The 24,526-nt window shown below is 34.5% G+C and overlaps 1 protein-coding gene across 2 annotated transcripts; it reads left to right on the forward strand.

Moving 5' to 3' along the window:
* Nucleotides 1-413: 413 nt before the first annotated feature.
* On the forward strand, nucleotides 414-24,526 carry LOC131932638 (PHD and RING finger domain-containing protein 1). 2 transcript variants are annotated; one of them, XM_059289575.1, is made up of 14 exons: nucleotides 414-499; nucleotides 14,007-14,236; nucleotides 15,042-15,274; nucleotides 15,434-15,517; nucleotides 16,073-16,194; nucleotides 16,965-17,053; nucleotides 17,147-17,298; nucleotides 17,475-17,711; nucleotides 17,823-18,028; nucleotides 18,670-18,783; nucleotides 19,007-19,146; nucleotides 19,569-22,489; nucleotides 22,605-22,727; nucleotides 23,403-24,526. In XM_059289575.1, exons 2-14 carry the CDS (start codon nucleotides 14,050-14,052, stop codon nucleotides 23,502-23,504), a joined length of 4,710 nt encoding a protein of 1,569 aa, XP_059145558.1. In that variant the 5' UTR covers nucleotides 414-499; nucleotides 14,007-14,049; the 3' UTR covers nucleotides 23,505-24,526. The 2 variants fall into 2 exon arrangements, with proteins under 2 accessions (XP_059145558.1, XP_059145559.1); XM_059289576.1 differs by lacking the exons at nucleotides 14,007-14,236; nucleotides 15,042-15,274; nucleotides 15,434-15,517; ... (8 more) ...; nucleotides 22,605-22,727; nucleotides 23,403-24,526 and adding exons at nucleotides 6,687-10,813; nucleotides 10,924-11,052; nucleotides 11,216-13,705.

Below are 24,526 nucleotides of genomic sequence, written 5' to 3' on the forward strand. Positions count from 1 at the left end.
AGGGTGCCTGCATATTTTTAATAGCCTTTGCCTCTGCGCAAACCAAGATTTTTAGTTTAGGTAAAGAAACGAGGAGTAAACCTCCTCATAAGCCCAACTAAGAAGCCTAAAACTTAATTACGTAATTAATTTTACTTTTTCTAGTACTGAGTGGCCTATAGAATTATATCATAGCATTGGCTATAGTAGATAAAAATTGTATTCTTGAATGCCTAATTTTTAATAGAGCTCTATGTACTATACTTATGCAGATGATAATATATATTTGAATTAACATTACATTTTAAATTAAAATAGTCTAAAAATGTAGCCTAGGTCCCTAATATAGGTCTCAGTTTGCCCACAGGATAGAGTAAAAGAAATGACGTCATGTATCGAAACAGTCCGTCTCGTTTTCGCTAAATCGGATTCATCCGGGGAATTTATCAAATATGGCTGATATCGAGAAAGTGATATAAAAGCGTGTCGTATTTTCTCATTGTTGCACCTGCAATCAAAGGTTATTTAATTTACTTAAAACAGGGAGTTTCCTTTAAACATAATTAAGTATTGTCTAATGATGAGTTAACTAAATGTCTCATTCTCAAAATTGCGCTGTCTTATTTTATCGTTAAAAAACCTCCACAGCAGTAGCCAAGCAATCCAGCAAAGCAAACAACTTGAAAATGATAAGTTTAAGTTACTTGCTTGATTTGCTTGCTTGCCATGGAAGGTTCATTTATGAATATTTAACCGTAATGTCTGGTACTGGTAGGCTGATTTCCGCACCATACAGTTAAACTATTTCAACTTAAGGGAACATTTTGTAGATCTAGAACAGTCTTCCTAGATTAGTTGGAATTTGGAATCAAGAATTACTTAAGACAAGACTTACTGACTTAAGGATTAGGTTTAGATCTATAGATCTAGGTAGGTTAGGGCTTAGTTTTGGGTGGATTTCTTAAGTTTCTTAGTGTCTGTAGAGTAGACTGTTATGTTAATAAATGCTAGTGGCACAATAATAGAATCTTGTAAAAAAAAAGGGTTAAGTTACTGGGGGGACTGGGGTAAAACTCAATTTTAGCGTATTTTATTTGCAGCTTCACATTCACCTCCTGTTGAGCGTATTTTATTATAAATACAACCGAAACACACAAAACCATTTTAGGAAAACACTAGGATTAGATCTAGATCTAGGCCTACTTATTTTTTTTTTATGAATGTGAGTTTTAATTTAAAAAATGTAAAAAAAAAACAACAACAAAAAAGCATTAGGACAGTTCCAATTAAATAGCAAAGATCATCACCAGGAGAAAAATCCCAACACGGAGGGTTCACCATGAGTTCATATTGACTTTAATTATCAGCATACATCATAGCTTGGGCAATAGCTATTTGAAATTGTTTTGGCCTCAGTTTTGGGGTCATTGTGAGTTTATAAAAGTTTATTTATAGTATCATGCATGGGAGATACTTGTAACAATACAAACTTAACCGCCTTGCTATTGTGAGTTTTGTACTTACATATTGCCATGAAAATCTTTAATGACACACGAACATAGCACATTCAATATTCCAAATTTGGATTTTTCTCTAGTTGTGACAAAAGTAAATTATCAAAAACTAAAACAAAAATTCATAAAATAAGCCCAATAATTTCCTGACATTTTTGTGTATTTCGATTGTGTTAATAATAAAATACGCTCAACTGGAGGTGAACGTGAAGCGGGGAATAAAATACGCTAAAATGGAGTTTTACTGGTTACTGGTAGTTAACTAGATAGTATACACATAAGACTTACTAATGTCAATGCTAACCCCAATCCTAGTCCTACCCTAGGCCTAACAACTGGACTTAAATGTCTAAACACAGATCTAGATTTATAAATAGATCTAGATGAGATTACAATCCTACTAACAACCTAGGTCTAGATCTAGATCTATCTCACCTATTTTCAGAAGAGTCTATTATCAGACATCAGTATCCTCATTTGAGAGTATTAATATTACTGATGTCCGAAGACTTACAAAAGGAAAATAGATGTGTTAGGTTGTAATGGGGAGACTTGGGTTAGGAATAGGGTTAGCATTGACATAAGCAAGTCTTCTTTGTATTAAGTTAATTACCAGTAATCTAACACAGCTTTTAAGAAGATTCTATTGTTGAATTATATTTGCAAATCGAACACGCATAACAGTTAATAACACATACCTCACTATTTGTTACCTACTGATAGTGGAATCATCCATAAACTTGCTTACTCTTTGTGTTAGGCCTACACTTGTATTATTATAGCTGGTGTCAGATCTAGCCAAATGCCAGAGAGTGGTGTAACAAATTAGCTTTTATCTTTTAGGTCTAATTAATGCTAGAGTGAAAAATTTTTTATGGTATTTAGATCTAGATCTAAACATAGCAGTACTTTACTTCATAGTACTTTTACTTTAAATGATCTTGCCAATTTTATTTTGGTAGGCTATATGACATTTTGATATTTTAATTTAATCTTGTTTACCAGACATGTTTAATCATGCTCTCTGTTCTGACGTAGCTTAAATATATCATGTTTAGTGATTACTGGAGCCTACAAGTACCATGAGCTTCTCATATAATTGTGATTTTTTAATCAGCCATAAACGTGTTAATTTCTATTTAATTTTGACAGCAACATGGAAGTTGAGAATGTGACTTAGTTTACTCTCTAAAAAAATCTTGTCCTTGTTCAAAAAGCCTTACTTAACAGCTGGTAAAATCAATACAATAGGGTAAAAAATATTTTTTGTTGTTGCGCATTTATCAAGCCGACTGTCTTACTTTAAGAAATGACAACTAAGAGTTACCAGCCCTTATAATTACTAAAGGGCTAATCTTGCGAAATAAGATCCTGCTTTTGCGGCATTCGTCAGAATTTTTTGAATCATTTGCTAAACCCCCGTCCCAGAATTTTGGAGGCTGTCCTGTCACACAAAAAGATATTGCCAGTTGTGGTCGAATGAAGTAAGTATCTAGTTTGTTCAGTTAGTTCAGTTTTTTTAAAGCACACATTTTTTTTTTCCATTGCAAACACTAAGTTTAAAAACAATAAATTTATTTAAAACATGTTTCAAAGTTATTATTTAAAAATTAGCAATTTTGTTAATTTTTTAATTCCATTTATTTGAGACCCGACTGAGCAGTCTTTTTGTGTGATGACAGCCACCTTCATCAAATGTGGTGAAATACATTTAAAAAATGTTATCTAAGAGAAAATGTTTTACTTATGGTATAAAAGGGTTTACCAAGTTATAGATTACATATTTGGGATAATTATTACCTCAGCCTGTGAGGTGTGAATTTTAATTTAGAAATGCTACTTGTTTATATTTTATAGGGCCTATTGTTTAAATTTAAATTTAATTTCAACTTTTAAAAATAGACCTTGTTAACTTGAACTTGTTAGTTAATTCATTAGCTTTATTCATTACTGGTTTAAGTTAAATGCATCAGTATGACTTTTTACAATGTTATAAGTTGGTAATTTAGTAAAATACGGAAAAATTATATATTTGTGTATTAAATAGACCTTTAAAATGTTGTCTTTGAGTTAGAGTGCCTACCTCATGCATCCCAAAATTAGCACCTAGTTTATTCAGTTTAAAAAATAATAATAACAACCCACATTACTTTATAAAAATATATTTATGTTATTTCATTATGTTGCTGTTGAGGCATATGTAAAAATACATTTAAAAGTATTACTTTGGTAAAAAATAATACTTTAATTCTTTATTACTCATTTTCAAATTTTAAAGTGGGTAGTACCAGAATAGATTTTTAAAACCCCTTAGTACTGTTGACATTTAAATTAATATGACTTTGTTGAATGCATTCAGTATTGATTATTTAAGTTTGACTTAATTTAGAAGCGATTGTTTAGGAATGTTTTATAAAAAATGTGCTGCTTATTTGTCAATATAATTAATAAGTCAGTTGTGTTGGGTGTTTAAATGTACTAGAAAAATTGGCTTTTAGCTTTTGTAGATCATTTTTTAAAATAGTAGTTAACATGTGGTAAACTACTATGGCTGTTCCAGTTTGTTTCCTTTTCAATTTGTAAAAACTTTAGCTCCATTGTCATGTACAATTTGATTTTCATTGGTCTTGCAACACACACTGCCTTCATACTAACAAAACCATATCACTTAATGATGATGGATAGGGATAGTTGTTAGGTCTATGTTGGGTGAACTATGACCATTGTGTAAATGTGTTATTAAAAATTTTTAAATCTTGATAAGACTGACAGCAATGAGTTCACCTGAATCCTACCATCATTGTTTACATACATTAGAATACATTTTTTTTTTTGGATTTTGCCATCAAAACAACCATAGAAAAAAACCTTAAGTGGATAATTCATTTTGGAATGTTATAGAAGTTGCAAACCCATAGAAAGTGACAATAATTTTTCGAGTTCAAGGCTACATTTCTGTTTATTTTCTTCAAGTTCAAGCCTAAGTTATTACTTAAAGTTTCACTTTCGAATGACAAACAGGAATGCAGTGATCGATATTCTGAAAACCACACCTTTTATTTTTTCTTAAAACGGTTCTGATAAAAAAATTTAATAGAATTAATTTTTAAAACAAACCATATGACTAAGTTCTGCCATTTTTGTTTACATTTTTGTAATAAAATGTAAACAACAAAATTGTTTTTGCCTTTTTTAGTTACCAAAAGTACTAAAAACATAATCCAATCTTTAGTAAAGTCCATAAAAAAATCAAACAATTTGCTATAACCATATTTATTTTAAATAATCATATGTAATTTTAAAAATATTTAATGGGCTTTTTCGAATAATTTTGAGACTTTTCTCAGTTGGGTTTGTTTAATTCTTTGTTTTTCCGAATGACTAACTGGGTCATGATATCGCTAGAGAGGCCTTTTTTTATTGCATTTACTTCTTTTAGATTTACCATGAGTTGATTTAGTATTTTATAGAGATTTTTTTTGTAAACCCCCTTACAAAACTTTTTTTTAACTCTGCGGAGTGCCATACAGCGGCATCTAAACATTTGAGTCAATGCGTTATAAAATTAACCAAAATTAAAGATGTCAATCTGATCCATAACTTTTGTAGAAAAATGGACGTTCTTTCATTTTCTATGAATAAGAACTAAAGAAAAATAATTCTTATTTTTTTTTAGTGATGAAATCAATTTTTTATTTTTTATTTTTATAAACAATTATCTTTCCTCAATAAATAAATAAAAATCAATATTAGTATGTAGGGCATTCAATTACAATTAATTTATATCCTTAAAATCAAAGGATAAAAAGTTGATTTTGACCTACATACTGAAAAAAAAATCGAGTGGCAAAAACAAATCTCTCGTGAAGTATGAAAATATATACAGGCTTAAAGTATTAAAATATAAGCATAAATATATGTCTGTTTTCTTTAGAACAGTTAAACCCCAAAATATATTCAACTACTTTTTCATTAAAAAATTTCCAATAATAAATAATTAATGTAAATCTTAGTGTACCAGATCTAATATATGTACAAATATTTTTAATTTTTTTCCATGTAAGTGTTCTTTGTTGGATAGTGATGTTAGCACATGAATTCTATTGGATTATATGCGTGACATCTTAACATTTTTTTTTATGTATTCCTTGTTTAAACACAAATCATAACACTTAATATACATTCAAGAATATTTTTAAAAAAAATGATTGCTAACACCATCTTTACAAAAAATGATTAATTTTTTGGCTTCTGGGTGACACTTGAATGAATATTTTTTGTTCATTTGAAGCTCATTGAATTTTTCTATTGTAAGTCTCTTGAAAAAAAATTCAAATAGACAGTGACTTCTTGATGTTTTTTTTTATTAGTACTTGACCATTGTTAACTTACTGCATTTATGTTAAGTGAGCAATGCATAGTATATCAATAAATGGGATTGATTAAATGCATTTAAATGCTATCTACAAACTGTGACGAGTACTGAGCACCTTGCCTTTACTTTCCACGTTTACTTTGGCCAGATTAACTATCCAATAGAGGCAGGTAGATTTATAATGGAACTTGAGCTGCAAGCTAAATTTTGTTAAAGTTATTGTTTAAAAAAACTTGATTAATAATAAATTTGTGACCTGGAAAATGGATTTTAAAAGTTATTTTTGTTATTATATGTATAAAAAAAAGTTTCCCATGGTTTATGGGGTAGATTAAGTTTATTTTTTGTGGCCTTAACATATGAAGGGATAGTGTGGTAGCACTATGCCTGCTGTGTTTTTGTAACAAATTGTCTTGTGTAGTCATATTTTACATTGAGTTGACCTTAGTTTACTAGTAAGTATACAAATAGGAATTTTCTTTTCATGAATTAAGTTTGGTAAACTGCATAAGCAATTTTATACAGCGGTTAGACATCCTGGGGTAATGCACAAGTAAGCTACGAATGGCTTGTGCACAACAGATATGCATCAGTTCCAACTAAAACTAATCAAGATCATTGCAAAATTAAAAAAAACAAAAGAAATTTAAATGTTTATTGTTACATGTCCACAAAAATAATTAACCTAAATTGTGGCTTGGCCATGCATCACACAATTGGACTGCTTTTTAAGAAAAATTGGTTTAGTATTTTAAAATAGCCATTTCATTGATGTTTTATAGTGTTTATACCATTACAGATTTTTGTTTGTTTTACAGATGTGGTCTTGAATTGCAAGTTATAGTGAAATATTGACCCTTAAGACAAGTCCCAAAAGATAATGATGGATTATGGCTGGGATACTTCTGATGAAGAAGGCAGCATGGCTATTGATCTAGATGCTAAACAAGAAGAGCATAAAGATCAAAAGGTCAACACTGGCCAACAATCTACCAAATCAGATAACTATGACCCATCAGAACCAACTGATGATTATGACCCAGCAGAACCTACTAATGATTTGGATGTAGACTTTTCAAAAAATGATAGTAATGTAACTAGCAATAGTGAAAATCTGGAGGGTTCATTCAGCGGAAAGAGTTACGATAAAGCTCCTGAATATGATCCTGCTGAACCTACGCTAAGCGATGAAGAAGGTGAAAATTCTAGCCTGTGTGAAAAAGAAGAAACAGCACAGTCAGATCCAGTAGATGAGGACCATGATGGACGCTGGGACTCTCAAAATTTTGAGAGTCAAGCTGAAATATCCCATATCCCAGGCTTTGAAAATAATAACAATCTAGGTGAAATAAGTTCACCCAATCAAGATGAAATTAGTTCACCCAATCAAGGTGAAATTAGTTCACCCAATCAAGGTGAAATAAGTTCACCCAATCAAGGTGAAATAAGTTCACCCATTCAAGGTGACAGTTCGTCTCCACTTGTTGACGCTGCTGTGTACCAGGTTGACAAAGGAGGTGTTGGTAGTCCGGTTAGAACAAAGTCTAGCCCATCTATAGGTCCCATAGATACTGATGATAATACCAGAAACTCAATAATTGATGATGTGAATAGTGATGTGCCTGAGGTTTCTTTTGATGATAGTGATTTTGTTTTGGAAAAGGAGCCATTTAATGCTCAGAATGAACCAAAAGATGTTGATGAAGACTCTTGGTCAAAGCTTGAGTCTAATTTTAATAATATAGATGATGGGAACAAAGGAAGTTTGCATGATCAACAAGATGATGTCGAATCACTTGATAGTGATTCTAGAGTCCAACAACAACAAAAAGATGACCAAAATGAGGAGGAGAGAGAAAGATTTAGAAGGCAGCAAGAAGTAGATACTCGTAATGAAGAAGCTTTAGTTGATCTTTTTAGGGAAGAAAGTGATGACCTTGAGCAGCCTGTTAAAAAAAGCAAAAGGAAACTTGGGTCTAAAAAAGTGAAGAAGAAAGGTAAAAAACTAAAAAAAGGTTTAGGTAAAAAGGGACAGAAAAAGCATAATGTAGAGGTTGAGGATCAAAGATTTGTAGAAATAAGAAGAGATAGAACCAGCATGGAAAGCAGAGAAGAAGGGGAGTTAGAGGGGGAAGGTTTGAATTTTGGGCATAAAAAAGCCCATGAAGAGAGACTTTCACTTGATGTCTACGAAAATGTGTTTGATATTGGTGGCAGTCATCAGGAGGAAGAGCAAAGAGAGCCTGGTGAAATCGTGGAAGAAAACAGAAAAAAGAGCAGCAAGAAGAGAGAAAAGAAAGAAAGAAAAAAGAAAAAAACCAAAAGAGAAGTTGCTACAATAGAGGAAGGTAACCAAGGTGATGATGATTCTCAAAAGTTTCCTTCCTTTCTTGCTGGTTTTTTTGTTCAAGATGAAGGGGAGGAGGATGTAGAGGAAAATGTAGCACTGCGGTCGTTTGATGATGAAGATCCACCTTTTCAGAAAGGCGTTAAAAATTATAGAAAGAGACATAGTTCAGGTGCTGAAGATTCAGTGAAAAGTTTTGAACAGAGTGTTGATATTCAACGAAGTGAAAGTCAGGAGGTAAGGGGTGAGGAAACTGAACACAGAAAAAGTAGAAAACATGATGAAAGAAGGCAAGAAACTAGAGAGCAAAGGCGGGAAGCTAGAGATACTAGAGAAATTAGGCATGATAAAGAGCATAGACATGGCACTCCAAGAGACAGGGAGAGAGAAAGGGAAAGAGAACGAGAAAAGAATAGGGCTGAGAGAGAACGAGATAGAGGCAGAGATAAAGAAAGAGAAAACAGAGAAAGGGAGCGTGACAGAGAAGCTGTGAGAGAAAGAGATAGATCTCGCAGAGTTGAAGTGGATGAACGCCGACGTAGACATACTAGAAGTGGTTCTCGTGAACGGAGACGCAGGTCTCAATCTGCTGAGAGGGTACGTAGATCTCGTTCTAGAGATAGATCAGCTAGACACAGAAGGCACAGAACAAAATCCAGAGAGAGATCATCAGAAAGAGAGAGGGAGAGAGAAAAGGAGAGGGAAAGATCTAAACGAAGGTATAGAGAGAGAAGTCGTGAAAAAGAAACTGAAAGGCGAGCCAGAAGACCATCACATTCACGTTCTCGAAGTCCACACCGGCGCTCTGAAAGAGCAAGTTCAAACAAAGAAAATAGAGATGAAAATCATCGAAGGAGGCGGCGGAGACCTAGGGATAATGAAGAAAGTGATTCGGATGACAGAGAAAATGTTAGAAGATCTCAGCGGCGCCAAAGAAGGGATAGAAGTAGCAGTTCTTCCACATCATCCAGCAGTAGTAGTGACAGCAATTCTAGGTTTAGAACAAATAGTCATCATCGCAGCTTCCATAGCCATCACAGCTCAGATGAGGGTGCATCTAGTGACGTTATACTTGTAGAGCCGGAGAGGATTGTCATAAATCTTGATGAAGAGGAAGATCCACCATCCAGAGTAGATATCACTCATCATAACATTGAAGATGATAGTACTAAGTTAGTTGATGGAGAAACAATACCTCCACCCCCTGAATTGTCAAGAAATGAAAGGGGCAGTGCTTTAATTCAGATTAACCCTGCTGAGATAGACAATGAAATCAATGGCTCTGAAGAGCCTGAAGGTGATGCAACACCAACGCGTGATGAGCACACTGATGGTGCTGTCTCTAGAGCTCCTCAGAGAAAAATAATTTCAGAATCAGTCTATGATCCAGCACACCCTACAGAGGAGGCAGAGGAACCAGAACAGGGTTTTACAACACCCATTTCTACTGCTGTGACATTAATCTCTGCACCAGCACCTAGTTCATCACCTGCTTTTTGTCCACCTGAACCTGGTCCTGTTCCACCTGATCATCCTCCACCAGAAGAAGTTCGTCCCTCTCCACCACCACCTGGGCCTTTGTTAGATTCTGTGGCCCCTCCTCTACAGCCTCCACCCCTCCCAGCCATGCAACAGTTACCAATGATGAATGCAGCGTTTCAACAGCAACCACCACCACCAGCTCCACAGCCACCATCTCCCCAGCAACAGCCAGGCTTATTGCCTTTTCCTTCTGGCCCTCCTGGGCAAAGATTCCCTCCATGGCCTCTGGTGAATGGACCCAATATGATGCACCAAAATGCTGGTCCACATCCTCCATTTGTTTCTGGGCGTGGACTCTTGCCCACACCAGACACCCGTCCACTGTTCCCATTAGACAATTCCAGGCCTCCTCACCATTTCCCGCAATCACTGATGTCCCAGCCACCACCTCCAAGGGAGGCAATGCCATTAATGAACACATCTGTTCGACCACCCATGCCAATTTCTGCAATGGCACCTCTTGCACAATTAACATCTCTTCTGCCAGCTCTTGAAAGAGCCAAAATGGCTGCACATAGAGATGATCAGAATATACCACAACAAATGTTCAAGCATCCTTTGCCTGTTCCACCTTCACTCATGGGAAAAGGACCTCTAATGAGTAATTCAGCATCCAATATGTCTGCAGGGCCTATGAGGCAGGTACGAGGTAATCGTGGTGGTGATTTCACAGATTCTACTGAAGTAGTAGACATGGACATGAGCCCTGGGGAGGATGATTGTGAATTAGAACTTCCTTCGCCAAATTCATCAGATAGTGACAGAGATGATAAGAGAAGGCGTGGTCGCAAGTCTGATTTGCGTACAAATAAAAATGCTAATGACATTACAAAAACAGTAGGAACCTCTGATAAGGGCATAATACAACCTGCTGTTTACCTAAAGGCTCTAAGTAAAGTCATAGAAAAACTTGCTCCAAAAGGACAGCCACAAACATCTAGCTCAGCATCTGCTGCATCACAAGATAAGTCTAAAGGTCAGCCTCGGAAGCGGAGATTGGATTTAAATGATGATGATGTACCTGCTTCAGCTGTAGAATTAACAAACAAAGAAAAGGTTAGTCAGAGTTGTGTTATATACTGCTAATTGATGTGGATTGGAATGTAAATGCTAATTACTTATTAATATACATCATGTATATTAATATTTAAAAAAATTTTCCACAGTATCTTAAGAAACTGCATTTACAAGAGCGAGTAATTGATGAAGTGAAACTGGCAATAAAACCTTTCTACAGTTCTAAAAAAATAACAAAAGAGCAGTACAAACTAATACTCAGGAAGGCTGTACCTAAGGTAAGTTAGGTTCTTAAGCTTTTAAAACTTGGGGAAGCTGCATTGATATTTATCCAAAGTCAAATATAGCTATATATTTACTTTACAGACTGCTTTAAATTAGCAGAAAGGAAAGTAAATCCAGGATTATATAATTATCATGTTTCTGTCTTTTTATTTACAGGTCTGTCATAGTAAAAGTGGCAATATTAATCCTCAAAAAATTCAACAATTAGTAGAAGCATATGTTGGCAAAATAAGCAAAGGTGTGCATCATGGAGGCAAGAAAAAGAAAGCTCATCAACCTAAAGATTCCGCTAATGCCTCTAAGGATAGTTCAGCACCATCTGCTGCCTCATCCGCTGTAAGGCAGAATGGAGAAAGAGCTAAAAAACCAACAAGATAATAATAAATTGATAAAACTGTATATTACAAAATTTGTATAAATTTGTAAATAAAAGTATTAAAAGCATGATTGATATAACATGGGTTTTGAAAGTCTAGATGTACGTTATTTACATTTTATTGCCATTAGTGTGTCAACTAACATTATCGTTGAATTGTAGCATTGTAGTTAGTGTACCACATAGGAGTGCTTGTTTGAAGTAGCCTACCAATATAATTTAAATAATACCTTGTAATGTTTTGTTATTTAAAAATTTAGAGAAAAGAAATACAATAATTCTTAGTCCAAGGATACTTTATCACCACTCCCTTTAATACCAAACTAATGCCTCATGTAGAATCTCTTTCTATAATAATTTTTAAAAACAACCCATCAATTGGTTACTTTACTATAAATCTAATTCTATAGTGATATAAATTGTTTTTGAATTTAGAATTTAATCCTTAAATTAAAATCCTTAAATTTAATCCTTAGTTCAACTTAAAAACAATGCTGAATTTAAAATGCCTTAGTACCACACTGTCATGGTCATATCATAATCCCCATAGTCATTTTCATGCTGTACCACAGTGTTCACTTATTGAGTGACCCAAACAAAAACTATTACTTTTGTTATACTAGTAATAAAATTTGTACGACTTTTTTGGTTGGCAATAATAAAGAACTAACTTGCCCTCCCCTAAATTATTGGTAATTGTGTTAAGATCATGATGGTATGGTTAATTATCCAAGTTTTTTCAATCTGCTTAACAGCAATGGAAACTAGGTCAAACTGGATGGTTCTATAAGCATTGGTTGGCCCACACTTTAATGGCTATGGATCCAAACTATTTATTTCTTGCCTTTTTCTTCCACTCCATCAAAGGGAAATTTTTTTTTTGTCCATGGCCAGATTAGCTACATTACTAAACTTTATTGTACATAAGTAATTAAAAGTTATCAAAAGCAGTAAATGAAGGGAGATATTGATGTTTCCAAACTCATGAATCATTTTAATCAATCATGCTGGTCTTTAAAATTTAAAAAAAGCACAAAACTATTGTTGCTGACAGTCATTCGAAACATTAAATAAAAGCTTGAACACGTACAAAAAAGGAATCCTTGAGTGTTTCTAACTAGTATCTAATTGGTTTTAATTGTATCCCTTATAATTTGATGTTTTCCACTATTATCAGTATTGTTATTGTAAACCTTATCTAGTTGACCACTAACTGGTTGGGCAACATTGCATATTATAAAAGGATTATAAATTGTTGGTTTGGCATTACATTTTTTAATTTAATAAAATTATAAATATTGGTTAATAAATGAAAAATAGAAGGTAGAATTTGTTGGTACAATATTCAACACAAGTTTATTATCATTTTTTATTTAAACAAAGTGACTTTGAAATTTAGTTCCTGATGATGTAATTGACAACTTAGTCATATGGCATTATTACTTATTTATATAACATTTGTTGATAAAAGAAACCATTGTTTGTGTTGTCTGGTAAATAAGAAAATTAACACTATGATTGCTCATCTTAAAAGATCGCCATTTCTTTCTCACTAGAGATTTTTTTAAAAAGTTTAAGTAAAACTAAATGTATATTCTGTGCACAGCTGTACCAGTATTGTAAGTTTCTTTTATCTTTGCTAGTGATTTTCAAAGAACTGAATTGATTGCTGTGCAAATGCTGCATGAAGTTACAATTTTTAAAAATCCCTTTTTTTTTTTTTTTGAAATCTCAGTGAAGGATATTTTCACATGTAAAAATCATTGCTTATAATTTCCTTATTTAAATAATTTAATGTAAAAAATATTGGCCATGGTTTGAATGTCTGGTTAAAAACATTACAAATACCTTTTGAAAATTATGAACTAAGATGATTTTCTTTACTAGGACAGTATAAAGAAATAAATGATAAATTATATAATATTTAATGCTCCAGCTTAAAATTAATCATACTAAATTTTGGTTTTAAATAATATAATTTTTAATTACTTTAAATATAGTTTCAAATTTAATACATGGAAAAAATTAACTAAAAACAACAAAGCACTAGTGTCAAGTAAATAAGGTAGATGTTTGTTCAGTAGTTGAGTATTTGGACTGCTTTGTAAACTTAGTGTGCAAGTTGTGAAGTGCGATTAAGGTTGATCAGCTTCACAGTAAAATTTAAATGTTGCTGAGATATATGTACAAAGTTAGCTTATCTTGTTTTTTTTGTGATGACTATTGTCCTATTTTGTCTAAATGAATAAACATCACATGCATAAAATACATTAGTGACTTTTATTCTTTTGTATTCTTGTGTTCTATGTTTATCTTATGTAAATTGTGACCCTACATTGAGTGTTGAATTTGAACAAATTTACTTATTTCAAGTGAACTGGGTTTTTGAAAAAAAGGTTAAATCATTGGTGGTATCAGTATCTGAAAACTATTTTGAAAAAAGTTTTCAAGAAATACTAATTTTTTCATGAGTTGACAAGCTTAAGCTCACCTTTAAAAAAAATAAAAATTAATGAAATATTAACCAGAGTGTGATATGTATAAAGAAAAAACTGGCTTATTACTTTTCAGATGTTGACAACTATCCTTGAGCTGTGGGTACTCTAGTAAAAAAATGTCTGCAGAACCACAAGAAGAAGAAGATACACAAATTAAAGAAGAGGAGGCGCAGAATAATGAGGAAGAAGATGTGCTAGGATCATCATCAACAGATGATGAAGAGAGTGAAGAGGAAGAAACAGACGATGATGGTGATGAAGAGGATGAAGAAGAGAATGGTGATGAAGTAGAAAATGATGAAGGTTAGAAAGTAGTTCCTGGGTTATATAATACAAAAAATATCAATTAAGATCTTATCTAATTTTAAAATACGAGCCAACCTGCGGCATATCATATGCCGCTATTTAGTTGTTTTATTTTCTACTTTTCAGCAATTCATAATTTGTGAATTCGACAGTATCAATGCTGCCACTGGAAATATTTGCTTTAAAACACTATCAGTATGTCGTTAAGAACGATACTACCCCAACCCCTACCCTACACCCCCCCCCCCCCTCGTGAAAGCAGCCTCCTCTTAGTTACCTCCCCTAAGTTTAAAATCGTTTCAAACTAAATTACTGCCCCTAATAGCCATCACTAAACCCGGCTATACAATTGTAAACATTTAGCGTGAACCACAGCTCACCAGACCATGTAGGGGTGGGTGGTAGGGAGCGCGCTTACAGCTTGTTTTTTATCGTCTCCAAGAATAGAATTATATAATATATAGATAGAAGTTGGATTTAATAATCACTAGATTCAAACAAATATTTGTAAATGTAGATCTTTTATCAAGTAGGCCACCACAAACAATTTTTCAATTCAGTTATTACCATCTTATATTTTAGTCAGCCCTTTAGGATTACACTTTCGCGATATCTTCAAACCTCATTTAAAATTTATAATACCCCATTTTAATCCTTAAGATTTATGTATAAAACATAATTTAAAACACATTAATTGAAATAATTTTTTTACATGTTACAGGTAATGTTTGAAATCTGTTCTTTTACCAATTTTGAAAAAAAAATTTAAGCACAATTATATACTACATATTTACATTACTAGATGAAGGATCAGAAGAGGAGGATGATGATGAAGAAGAGGAAGAAGATAGTGAAGAGGATGAAGAGGTGGAGGAAGATGAAGAACCAAATGATGATGCTTTTGAAAGCTCCTCTGGGGATGAAAATTGTGATAGGTGCCCCATCTGTCTCAACAGACTGCGCAACCAAGACTTTGGCACACCTGAATCATGTGACCACTGCTTTTGTTTGGAGTGTATACAGGAGTGGTCTAAGGTTTGATACACTTATCTATCTATCCATCTCATACAAAACTAAAAGTAAAGTAAATATTATTGATTGACTTTTGAAACGCACTAGAAATCTTCAAGTACAGAAAGTAAGTTATTTTAAAGCTATACATTTATTTAATACACATTTCAATGCTTTCCTCAGGTCACCAACACCTGCCCTGTTGATCGTCAGGTATTTAATATTATTCTAGCCCGCCATGCAGGGGAAGAAAAAATATTCAAACAGGTTAGATCATAATTCTCTAGTTATTACATTTTTACTTTTTTCTTGTCTGTTAAAACAAATATGTATTGGACTTCAATAATTTCATGTTAAAATATTTAAAAAAATTTTTATTTAAACGTTCATTTACAAATTGCAACTGTAAACAGGCCTACATAAAATTAAAATATTATTTTAAAAAATTATTTAAACGTCCATTTACAAATTGCAACTGTAAACAGGCCTAGATAAAAGTCTACTCTAACATGTGCTATATGCTTTTATGTGCACTAGTTTGTCTGTCATTCCACATTTTTATTAGTCATTTTTTTATGTTGCAACATTTTTAAAAAGTAATTTGTATATGTTGTTTATCTCAGTAGGAAAACAAATTTAAAAAAATAACATTTCTATATAATTTATTGTTTAGATGAATATGCCATAATATTGGACAATATGTGAACCCCTGTTTAGTGGCTTTGGTAATTGTGGGTAATTGTGTAATGACTGATGAATTTAATTGCCATCTCATCTTTCCAAAGAAAATTGCAACCTATGTGATATGATTTATAATTTTAGATCCCTGTTGAAAACAACAAACAAGGTAATGAGGAAGAGGAAGATGATCCAACTTTCTGCGAGGTCTGTGGCCAATCTGATAGAGAAGACAGGCTATTACTGTGTGATGGTTGTGACTTGGGGTATGTAAACGACAGCATTAATTCTAATTTTAGAAACGTTTTAAAGCATCGCTTTTACTTAATAGTATCCATTGGTTTTAATTTTTTTTAAACCAAGACATTTAGATGAACTTTTTTTAGATTCTAATAGAAAATTAAAATACCCAAAGTTATGAAAGTGGAGCAAGCTAAATCATATTTTGTGTTTAAGATATTGTCTTTATTTTATTTGATGTTTAGAAAATGATAATGAACTTTCATAACTGATTGTCAGAGGTCTTTGTCATTGCCAGTTTGGTAATATTTACAACGTTCACTTGCTAAATGTTGTTGCTCTTTTTCTTTTCTCAATCCTAAAATTGTTGTCACTGAATGTTTTAATAGGGCTTGAATAGTGAATTTAAAATTATTAATTTATTTATTTATTTTATTAATTTATTGTAGTTTTTTTTTAAAATTTCAATATCATTTTTATTTTTTAATATCTTTTTATCTCTTGTTCATTTGTTGTTCTTTACACTGCAAGGTGGTAGATAAATCATTGTTGTTGGGTTTATTTATTTTTTCAGCTTAGGGTTTATAATTTTAAATTACCAAAGAGCTTGAAAATGCATGTATTAAAAAAGATCTTACAACTAACAGATTATTTACTTGTTAAAAGAATTTAGCTCTTTAATTCTACATTTGTTTAATTTAAAAATGTATAATTTAAATTTGACAGAAATGTATATTTTTTTGTACAAACTTGTTTTCCTTGTAATGACTACAAATATTTTATTTTATCACATTAGGTATCACTGTGATTGCCTTGATCCACCGTTATCTCGAGTGCCTGTGCAGGAATGGTTTTGTCCTGATTGCCAAGATAGAAGAAATGCAGGTAAGCTTGATGTGTGGCCACTAAAGCTCCATGCTTTAGTAGTGTATTGTATGTTTGACACTAAATTATAAAATATATCTGAATTTGTTCCAGCTCTTGTGGAGGAGCCCCATTATCTAGGCAGACAGATTGCCAGGACTCGCATCAGTGAACGCGTTAGAAGAATCATCGCTGATGCCAGAGCTGAGAGAGCAGAAAGGAGGAGGAGGATAGCTGAGAGGATTGACGCAGATGAATCTTTTATGGTAACATTCTTTTAAATAAATAAAGCTGCATTATTTAATTTGTAAGTTTCTAAATTAAGAAATATACTTTTTAATAATAGTACTTTTTAATATCAGGAACAAAATATTATTTTGTAGTCATGTGGTTTATTGTATTCAAAGTTTTAGCTTGTAATCTGTGAACCAAATTTTTAAAGGATGAAGAGCCAACCCCTGGAACTTCAGCAGCCACCAGATCAACCACCACACCTGCAAAGAGAAAAACAACTCGCAAAAGAAAAACTACAAAAAGAAAAACAACCAGGAAGAGGAAAACCACTAAACGCAAAACTAAAAGAAAATCAACAGGGAAAAAGAGGCGAAAAAGAAAGACAAAAGGAAAAAGAAAGAGGAGAACCTCCAAGAAAACAAAGAAGACTTTGTCACCGGGCTTGGTAGGGTTTCTTAAAAAGCATTGGAAAAAAACTGGAGTGTTTAATATTTTAATTTTATATAATTATTTTTTTTTTTAACAAGGCCAAGAAATTTCTTAAATATATTTGCAGGCTCGTACTGCACGTGCAGTGACTAGTGTCAAAGGTCGTATAGCTGACAAGCTTGGTCTGTCAAAGCCACCTGTGGGGAGGTCCATACCACTCCAGAAGGTACCTGCTGGCACCAAACAGGAAGGTGCTGGTCGTGTATCCACTGAATATGGTGCCTCGGCTTTTTCAATCCTGGGCAGTAAAGATGATTTGTATCTCTTTGCTGAGTAAGTTCACTTGTCCTGATTAGAGTATATTAATTTCAGATTTTACTTTAAATTTTTTAATATAACATTTATTGGTATTTTGTTTAATTAATTAACGACATTAGAGCAGTATACTTGTATGGTTTATTGGCCTTTTTGAAATTGAAGCTGAGATCTGTTTGATTCTGTGATTTTGCGGTCGGCTTGAGGCCATAGGACGCCCCCGATCCCACCCAGCCCAGATTTGTAACTGACTAATGTTAGAGAAACCAAGATTATAATGCTGACCACACTATCCTATTGAATTGAAACAGATGAACTCTATTTCATCTGCCCCATGTGTCTTGCGGATGAACAGGAAAAATGATGATGCTTCTGTGGTTGTTTGTGGAGGTACAATTGAGCTTACATTTCTGTAACTTTGACACAAACGGGGGTAATGTGGTCATTGCTATGCCTTTACTTCCCATATTTAAGTCAGGTACCATTCAGACCTGTGTGAACTCCATTGCCATACTCAGTCTTCTGACTACACAAAAAATTTTCTATAGACTTACCATTCAGTTTAGTATGATATGCCAAATAACGGTTGATTTTTAAAAAAGTTATTTAACTATCAGTAAAAAAGACTACATTATGTGAACATTTTCAATGACTTTCAGCCAAGAGGGTGAAGAGAGACAAATAGTCCACAAGCCAGCCATCCCTGTAGAGACATTACTCTCTAGATCAGCTAAATCATCACATCTTCCTTTAAACTTCTCCACTCCTAAAAAGTAAGTTTAGGCTAGATCATAATGACTTATGTGTATGCAAACATTGTTCATCAGACAGCCTACTATGTGTTTACAATGATTTATATGAATTGGCTGGCAGTAAAGGATGGGTTGTTGTGCCAGTACAGTTGCTAGTGTCAAACTTAGAGTCAAAGTAAATCAATACTGATTTTTTTCATTTAAGCTTGGGTTAACTGATTATTCTGGAATGTCTATCTCACAGAAAAGTGGTCAAGGAACTCCCAGTTCTTGCCTCCGTTTCAACCTCTGCATCAACTGGGACCTTTGATATACTGGGTTCTATTATGCAAAAACAAGATCTCCTACACAAAGGCAGCCAGCATGTTACCATCAACAGAGATGGTAAGGAATAGTTAACCACCTTCTTATAGAAAAATTGATCCTGCAACTAAGTCTTCTCTTCTTCTTCTTAAGCCTGTTAGTGCCCAAGACACATGGGGCTGATGAAGTAGAGTTCATCTGATTTATAGACCTCGGCATTTGAAGGGAAGGTGTGGTCAGCACTATGCCCAGCAGCCTTCGTTTCCCTAACGTAAGTTAGGTACCCATAAGAGCGGGGTAGACTCAGGGACGTTCCACTGGTTTGAACCCGGATTCAAACGCGAGACTCCGGGTTAGCAGTCTAGCTCTCTACTGCTAGGCCACGCCATCCCTCTTCAACTAAGTATTGTATTATAAATTTAAAATAATTCATCATGAAAAAGTCTATACACTTTCACTTCAACATGTAAATGCTAACATAACATTGTAACTTCATTTTAAAGGTTCACTGAGTGCCAACTCATCTAGCCAGTGGTCCCCAAAAAAAGTGATCTCCACCCCAACTACCTCCAGCTCGTCTCCTCAAAAGGAAAGCCCATCAAAGAGCAGAACAAGTCAAATGAGCATCTCATCTTCACCTGGAACTGAGACAGGACCCACTGTGTCACCATATGCTCAGATATCACCATCTTGTTCACAAAGGTCACCATCTATAACAGAATCATGTGGTGATGCGACTGTGTCAGCTTTCCATCAACCATCCAACAGTGATGATGAGCTTGTTGAAGCCACTGCTGACTCCAGACTTTTGATTAAACAAGAACTTGATGACAATGAGCAGGTTTTACCTGAAAAGAGTTGTCTCCCTGTAGAGGCCAGTCACAAAGATGATGATGTATGGAATCATGCAAATGTAGCTGTTAAACAGGAGATAATAGATACTGATTCAGCTCTAAATAATGGTTCTCAAAATTATGTTAAAGAGGACGCAGTTAAGATAAAAGAAGAGAAAACCTATACGGCTGACAAAACCTTAGCACTAAAGTCACCTCAAAGTTTGACCACATTAAAATTATCTGGTGAAAAGTTTGAGAGTAAACACATTGAGAGCTTTCAGGACAATGGTACTGGGGTTATGAACTGTGGTGAGGTCAAGTCAGAACTGGATTCAAATAGTTCAGAGGATGGAAGGATTGCCAGTCAAAATGATGAGCTCATACAGCACACAGATAGAGAGGAAGGGGAGGCTACTGACTCAGATGATGAAGGTGGTGATAATGAGATCAACAAAAGCGATGACGACCAAGAGGAAGGGGAGATTGTTGATGATGAAGAAGAGAAAAAGCCAGTCAAAACTGTTGAACCGGCTGCGACATTAAATGAATACTCAAAGAAACGAGCTGCATCCCCTAATGAGCTCACAGATAACGATATGAACAAGAAAAAGAAACTCGATGTAGATGAAGGTTCTAAAAGTGAGGAGAGTAATGCTAAAACCCAGGAAGAAGAAGAAGAAGAGGATGATGAAGATGACGATGGTCCTACTCTCGGTGGGCCGTTTGCGCTGGCCAGTTTCTTAACGAGCCTAAAAACCAATGAGTTTGATAGGAAGAAAGAACTGGCACAGAAACAAGAAGAAGAACGCAAACGAAAAGAGGAGGAAGAGGAAGCAAAGAAGCGTGAGTCGGAGGACAAGTCCAAGCAAATGATCAGTATTTTAGATTTTATCGGCAATGAAAGTGCCAAAAAGTTTGGCATCCCCACAAGCACAGTGAAGGAAAATAAAGGCTGGGAAAACAGGGGCTCTGGTTTCCACAGGGGCGGCTACAACAGCTTTGATGGTGGGGAGGGATTTAACAACAGACCCAATACAGGCTGGAAACAAGACAACAACTGGCCCAACAGGCGGTGGTCGATGAATGGAGATGATGCACAAATGGATGGGGCTCCTCCACCCAATCGATACATGGATAGGAAAAGGCCTGGTTCTAATGATGGGTGGCGGAAGTCCAGATCTGGGTCCCAAGATATGTCTGAGATGCATGAAGGCAGATCTTCCAAGTTCCATTACCAAAATGGCATGGAGAAAGATAGAAGAAGAAAAGAGCATTCTAGATCTCATAGAAGTCGATCTCGCAGTCCCAAGAGAAAGTCTAAAAGAAGAAAGAGTAGAGATCATGACGAGGATGAGAGAAAGTCCAGGCATGAAAGAAAAAGGAAAAAGTCTAAATGGATTAAGGAGGAGGAAGAAGAAGAGGAAGAAAAGGATTCCAGTGAGGAAGATGAGGAGGAGGAAGAGAGTGAAGGAAAACCAGAAGACCAGGTGGAAGAAAAAACCTGGAGCGCAACCACAGCTAATGGGTATCAAGCTGCAGCTGAAGCTCCGCCCCCACCACCTGGACATTATCCTCCCGCTGGCCATGCTCCGCCTTCATATTACCCACCTCCACCACCAGCTTACCCGCCTACACGGCCTGGCATGGCGCCAGCTAACAGCTACGGTCATTCAGCTCATCCACCACCCCCTTCTCATAGCCACGGTGATGCCCCTCGTCCAGCTGTCCCTCATCCAGTCCAGCATCCATATCACCCTTCAATGTACCCTCAAAGCCAGCCAGTGTATCCGCAGCCACCGGCTGGTGCTCCTCGACCACCTCATCCAGCATATCCATCCACTTACTATCAGCATCCTAGACCAATGGAAGCTGCCCCTAGGGCTGCAGCTGCTCCAGGTGCACCTTTAAGACCACCACAACCACAAGTCCCCCACCAGCAAGTTCCACGCCCTACAACAGCTCACCCTCCTCACCCACATGTGGCTTACCCAGCCAGACATCCAGCACCTGTCCCAGCAGCCCACATTCCAGCAGGTTCCGTTCCTCACCCAGGATATCAAGGTCACCCCCAAGTCCATCCTTACGCCGCAACATCCACTCACCCAGCCTACCAGCAGAGACCTACAGGTGCACACCCTCGTCCACCTGTCTACACAGGTGTACCTGCAACTGCAGCTTACCCTCCCCGCCCTCCCGCTATCCCACAGCATTCGCAGCCGACCAGCAGTGTCCCACAGCGCTATGCCTATACCACCCCAGCCAAACCAGAAGCAATGACCCACTCCGCACCTTCTGCTTCCTTGTCAGCGGCATCTCGCGCTGAGACAGCAGGCCACACACGGCCAGACCCTTCACATGGCAGGTCAGAACAACTCTCTCACTCACGCTCAGATACATCAAATGCCTACCGCTCAGATTCATCGTTACATATGAAGTCGGATTCATCCCACCTCAAGGGAGATAAAATAAGAAAAGTGGAGTCTCCTCAACTAAGAAAGCCAGCAAGTTATCGCATCTCCCCGCCTTCTGCACCTTTTAAAGGCATCACTACTTATGACAAGGTGGACTCTAGTATTTTACTAAGTGAGGTAAATTGTTTGGCAATTAGTTTCAATATTTGAATGCATCATATACTTTTCCTTTTTATGTAAATCAAACCAGTTTTTTTTATGTACAACTCTTTTTTTTTAAAAATTACTACAGGTGAAAAAGGGTTTTCGCCAATTAGTTGAAGATGCTGTAAGATGTGCATTGAAGCCAGCCTGGAGTTCCAGAAAAATCACCAAGGATGAATACAAGGATATCTTTAAAAGAGCTGTTGAAAAGGTAATTTTTGCTCACATTTTAGTGTAAGCAGTTCAGTGTAAAAGCCTTAGAAGAATAAAATAAAACAGCATTAAATGTATAGCTTAAATAACACTAAGCATAACAGTTGTTGTTTAACATTTACTAGCAACTTTAATAGCAATTATATAATAAATTCTCCATATTAAAACTATTTCCTAATATAGTGGTTGTTAGATTATACTCTTGGTATCAATTAGGTATTACATGCAGTTAACAACACTTGTGCATTTGAAATCTTGTATTTACCCATTTTCATTTTAAGTAGAAAAAACACTAGCTTTATATGATCTAGGAAATACTTTTTTTTGTTAAATAAAAGATTTTTCATTATTGTTAAATAAAATGTTTCATTATTGTTAAATAAAATACTTTAAATTATTGTTAAATAAAATGTTTAATTACTTTTAAATAAAATACTTTAAATTATTGTTAAATAAAATGTTTCATTATTGTTAAATAGAATACTTTAAACTATTGTTAAATAAAATGTTTCATTATTATTTATTAAAATACTTTAAATTATTGTTAAATAAAATGTTTCATTACTGTTAAATAAAGTACTTTAAATTATTGTTAAATAAAATGTTTCATTATTGTTAAATAAAATACTTTAAATTATTGTTAAATAAAATGTTTCATTATTTCCTTCCTTAGGTTTGTGGATCCAAGGAAACTGTGGTTCACCAAGAGAAGATCCAGTCTTTAGTCTCAGCTTATGTCATTAAGGCCAGGAAAGCAAGGACCACTAGCAGTTAACCTGCATTGAAAAAATGAGTACACATTTTTGTACAATTTGCCAGGTAGAAAAATACTTAATACCAAACAAAAAAAAAGATCAATTTTAAAATATATATTGTTGGTCAACAATTTTTTAAACTGGCAAGTTGAGTGGTTTCTTTCTATGGGAGTGAATTAGCCTTGTTGTATAAGCTTCTATTGCTTGTACATAGAATGTTTCCTGCTTTCTATAGCTTTGATCATAGGCCAAAAAGTTGATTAAGATTCACAACTGGCTTCAGTGTTATATATATGTTACTAATGTTTGATACAGGCCAGATTTTTATTGTCAAAATGCCAAAGGCATAAAATGTTTTGTGTAGATGCTTCCTTTTGACTGTTTTGTAAATTTTAAACTGTTACCGGTATCTAATAAAAAAAAAATGTTTTTAATTGCTGTTGTTAAATTTATTCAAGATCATAAGTTTATTCACCTAGAGCATGCAACATGATAAACAAATTATCCATGAATGAATAAAAAGAACAAATCAGTATGCGTTACATTTTAAATGATTATATGTACAATTTGTTTATGTACAAATGACTTGATTGCACAAAAAATGTTATAAAAGAGTACTTAAGTAATCCAATGCTCTACATTTTTATCCTCAACCTAGTTCATTTTGTTTTGCTTTTTCAACAATGTGAATAAAAAACAATGCACTGATTATAGGTGTAGGTATTGTTGTCAATGCTGAAAATGGTTATTGACTATTGTCATGATTGTTCAGTACTAATTATATCTTAGAAGATTAAACCAATTCATTTCATGTTGTAATTGCAAGAATAAATCTTGTTACATTTTACGTGTTAAGATATCTTGGAATTAAAAGTATTTTTTATAAAGGGAGTGAACCACAACCAGGTTAAATACAAGGGAGTGAACTACAGCCCATATGTTGTTGTACAGCTGTCAATGTTTAATTAATTCAGTTTAATCTTATGGTTGAGAAGAAATAAAACATGGCATTACTGTTTCATTAAAACTTGTTGTTATTAAA

Source organism: Physella acuta, unplaced genomic scaffold (genome assembly GCF_028476545.2).
Source record: "Physella acuta isolate Inbredline_101_S28 unplaced genomic scaffold, ASM2847654v3 ptg002241l, whole genome shotgun sequence".
NCBI lineage: Eukaryota > Metazoa > Mollusca > Gastropoda > Physidae > Physella > Physella acuta.

Coding starts and splice junctions, on each gene's coding strand:
- LOC131932638 (XM_059289575.1), top strand. CDS start 14,050: ATGTCTGCAGAACCACAAGAAGAAGAAGATACACAAATTAAAGAAGAG. Junction 16,195..16,964: donor TGTGATGGTTGTGACTTGGG/GTATGTAAACGA, acceptor TTATCACATTAG/GTATCACTGTGATTGCCTTG. Junction 22,490..22,604: donor CTAGTATTTTACTAAGTGAG/GTAAATTGTTTG, acceptor AAATTACTACAG/GTGAAAAAGGGTTTTCGCCA.